The following is a 3,046-nucleotide window of genomic DNA, read 5'->3' on the forward strand; positions in this document are numbered from 1 at the left end:
ATGGGTAAGTGCAGGGTTAGTTCAGCTTTAGTGCCTGGTAATCCCAACAGCTTTTGAAGCTAGCGGGTGCTCATTAAATACAAACTGTTTTGAAATGGATAAAAATAAAGAGCGTTTCAGGATAATACACAAAGCTGTGATTAGGATGTCTTTTGACAGATATCTGAAACTTAAAGGTAAAAAGTGGAAGCTGTATTACCTGTGGACAAGGGCATGTGATTATTAAATTCTAGTGATATTGCTCTTTGTCCGGCTTTGAAGAGTGCGTGTAGTTTGGCTTGGTAATCTCTGATAGCCTCTTCTGTGTAATGCTTCCTTCAGTGAGGTAAAGCTGTCACCCATTTAGAGGCCTGTACCCTGGGGAGGGGGAGAGACAAATACGTGCAGCGGGGAGATTTGGGAAGTGAGATCAGATAAGTCATGGTGTGTATATCATGATGTATATGTTCCAGATATTTTCCATTTGCAAAATGGAAAGTCGGTGTTTATGGACGCCGATGTGCGTTTTAATGATTTGGCGAGTAGGTAGGTGTCCTTTCCTGGGGCGAATCAGAGCAGCTCAGGCATGTGCGATGGGCCAGCTGCAGCTGTTGGGGATTTAGCTCAAGTGGCCGGGGCTTTCGTAACAGAAAAGCCAAAGCCTGCCTGTGCCGCTGCTCCCAGGAAGTCCTGAGTGGCAAAAACATCACCATGGTGATACCAGAAAGTTGTAGGGAATTCAGCTTTGTTGCAGCAGTGAGGCAAAATAGAGATCTGAACCCGGGTAAACCTGACACCCCGTGTCACGCTGAGAGGGTCAGAAATAGAAGCAAACAGGCCACCTCGAATGTGAACAAAACAGATGGGTTTTAAAGGGACTAGGAAAAAAAAAAATGTTTCTGAGGAAACACTGTCAAATCAGAAGGAATCACAGCAGCATTCAAAACCCAGTCAGCCTGGTGTGCTGTCAGCCTAGAGGCATCCCTGGTGACATCCCTGGTGACTTCTGCAGAGGGCTCCTCTGGAGCTTGGGCCTCCAGCACCTCTGGCTGCAGGGGGAACCCAGACTGCCACAGCACCAGGCACAGCCCCATCTTCACAGTCCTACAGGTTATGGGGCTGCTTCTTGCAAAAGAGATGGCAAAGGTGTGTCTGTGTGTGTGTTTACTTTTCTCCAAATTTGAACAAATGCAAGAATCTGGGGGAATCTGGCAGGGCAGGGAAGTGTTGAGCATTGTCCCCAGGGCTGCTCTGAAGCCCCCAGGGCAAGCACTGGGCAGTGCATTAACAGCAGCCAAGTGTTGTTACTGGGCCATGGGGTTAGAGCAAGGTGTTTCTCCACGGGTTTTGCTGGAGCTTTTAGAGGAAATAACTCAATAAGCCTTTCCTTTGGAAGTATTTGCAGTTGAGGCACCTTGTGCTACAGCGCTGGTTCGTCAGCTGAGCAGTGAAGTCAGCTGAGCTGTGAGATGTAACAGCTCAAGGAACTGTCCCCTTGGTTTTGTACAGGTGTGTTGCAGAAGTGAAACCAGCTGAGTCTACATGTTGAGATTGCTTATTTATTTGAGTAATTCTGGAAACGTTGCCATTCCTGTCACTGCAGCTGTGTTTTTGAGGTCAGTAGGAGCGGGACATTGACATGCACAGCAGTAAAAATGTGATGTTGTGGCCCAGACGTTTAATCTGGCCTTGCAGGAAATCATGGATTTAGGCAGAAAGCACCATTAGCTCTTGGACTGGGGACGATACAGCCTCGCAGTGGCAAGTGCCATACACACCCAAGCGCTTCTAAAGGATGAAGAGTAAATTTATTTCCAAAAACTGCATGTGCACAGTACTCGTAATATATATCCTCAGCTCCTCTGTCTCTCTGCTGGTTTGGCAGCACTGGCAGGGCTCCTCCGTGGGGGAATCCTGCGCAGTGGAAGCAGCACACCGCAGTGCCGTGACCTCCCCAGCCCGTGGCTGTCGTGGTTTGGAGGAAGACCTTTTCTGTGCAGATGCACCAAGAAGGAAGAGGAATGTTAATTCAGAGGGAGTTTTGGGGACAGAGGGGTGAGGGGGAAGGAGAAGGCTACCTGAACTTTTTACAAAGTTAACGCTGATGTACAGGGCTGATAAATGGGCTGTGAAAGAGCTTCACGGCACGAAGTCGCGGGACGTGTAGTGGACCCAGGAATGATGTCTCCAGAGCTGGGTGCAGCCGTCCTCCCGAGGGCACAGCACCAGCCCCCGGCTGCCTGCACGGCCCGAGCCTGCGATGTTCGCTGCGGCCGAAGGAGGCAGCGGAAAAAAACTGAATGACGGAGACAGCCCCAGGGTGCGGGGCTCCACAGCTCCTGTCAAGTGCGGGCGAGGAGGTACGAGCACACCTCGGGGAAGGAGCAAACGCTGCTCGTCCCTCCCTGCCGGGCAGGGGCAGCGAACGTGCAGGGAAGGGAAGGGGCAGAGCGGGGGGGGGGTCCCTCCGGGGCGCTCCCTGCTCTCCGCCCGGGCTCCCACCCGGCTCCGTTCCTCCTCTGGAGCAGCGCTGCCGCTCGGCCCGATGTAACACCGGGCGCAGGCAGCCTCAAAGCCTTCCCTTTTAAACAGGAGGGGGGAGAGAGCCGGGGCGGCGGGGTGCCCCCCGCGGGGGGGGAGGCGGCGGCGGCGGGCGGCGGCGCCCCGGGCTGGCTCCCCGCGGCCCCACCACGTCACCCCGCGGCGGGGCGAGCGGCGGGGCGGGGCGGCCCTATAAAGGGCCCTATAAAGGGCCGTGTCCCCGCGCGGCCGCGATGCTGGCTGCCGCCACCCGTCCCCTCCTCGCCGGGAGCGCCGCGGCCGGGGGGCGCCGGGGGGGGAGCCGCCGTGGGGGGGGGGGGGCAGCGGCGCGGCTCGGCCCCGGGACGCTGCTGCCGGGGAGGCGGCGGCGGCGCTGCCTGGCGGAGCGCGGCGGAAGGAGGAGGAAGAGGAGGGAGCTGCGAAAAAAGCGCAGCGGCCCGGGCGGGGGTGGGTCGGTGCATGCGGCGCGGGGCGCAGGCAGCAGCCGGCGGGAGGCGGGCGGCCGGAGCAACACCAGCAGCAGCAA

At 56.7% G+C, this 3,046-nt stretch overlaps 1 protein-coding gene across 1 annotated transcript in view; it reads left to right on the forward strand.

Moving 5' to 3' along the window:
* Positions 1-3,046, forward strand: part of TGFB2 (transforming growth factor beta 2) — a 77,032-nt gene continuing 73,986 nt past the window's right edge. Inside the window, exons 1-2 of the mRNA XM_068675083.1 lie at positions 1-4; positions 453-525. Of these exons, the coding sequence (XP_068531184.1) occupies positions 1-4; positions 453-525 (77 nt within the window). The remainder of the gene's footprint in view (positions 5-452; positions 526-3,046) is intronic.

Source organism: Anas acuta, chromosome 3 (genome assembly GCF_963932015.1).
Source record: "Anas acuta chromosome 3, bAnaAcu1.1, whole genome shotgun sequence".
In the NCBI taxonomy this organism is placed as follows: Eukaryota; Metazoa; Chordata; class Aves; order Anseriformes; family Anatidae; genus Anas; species Anas acuta.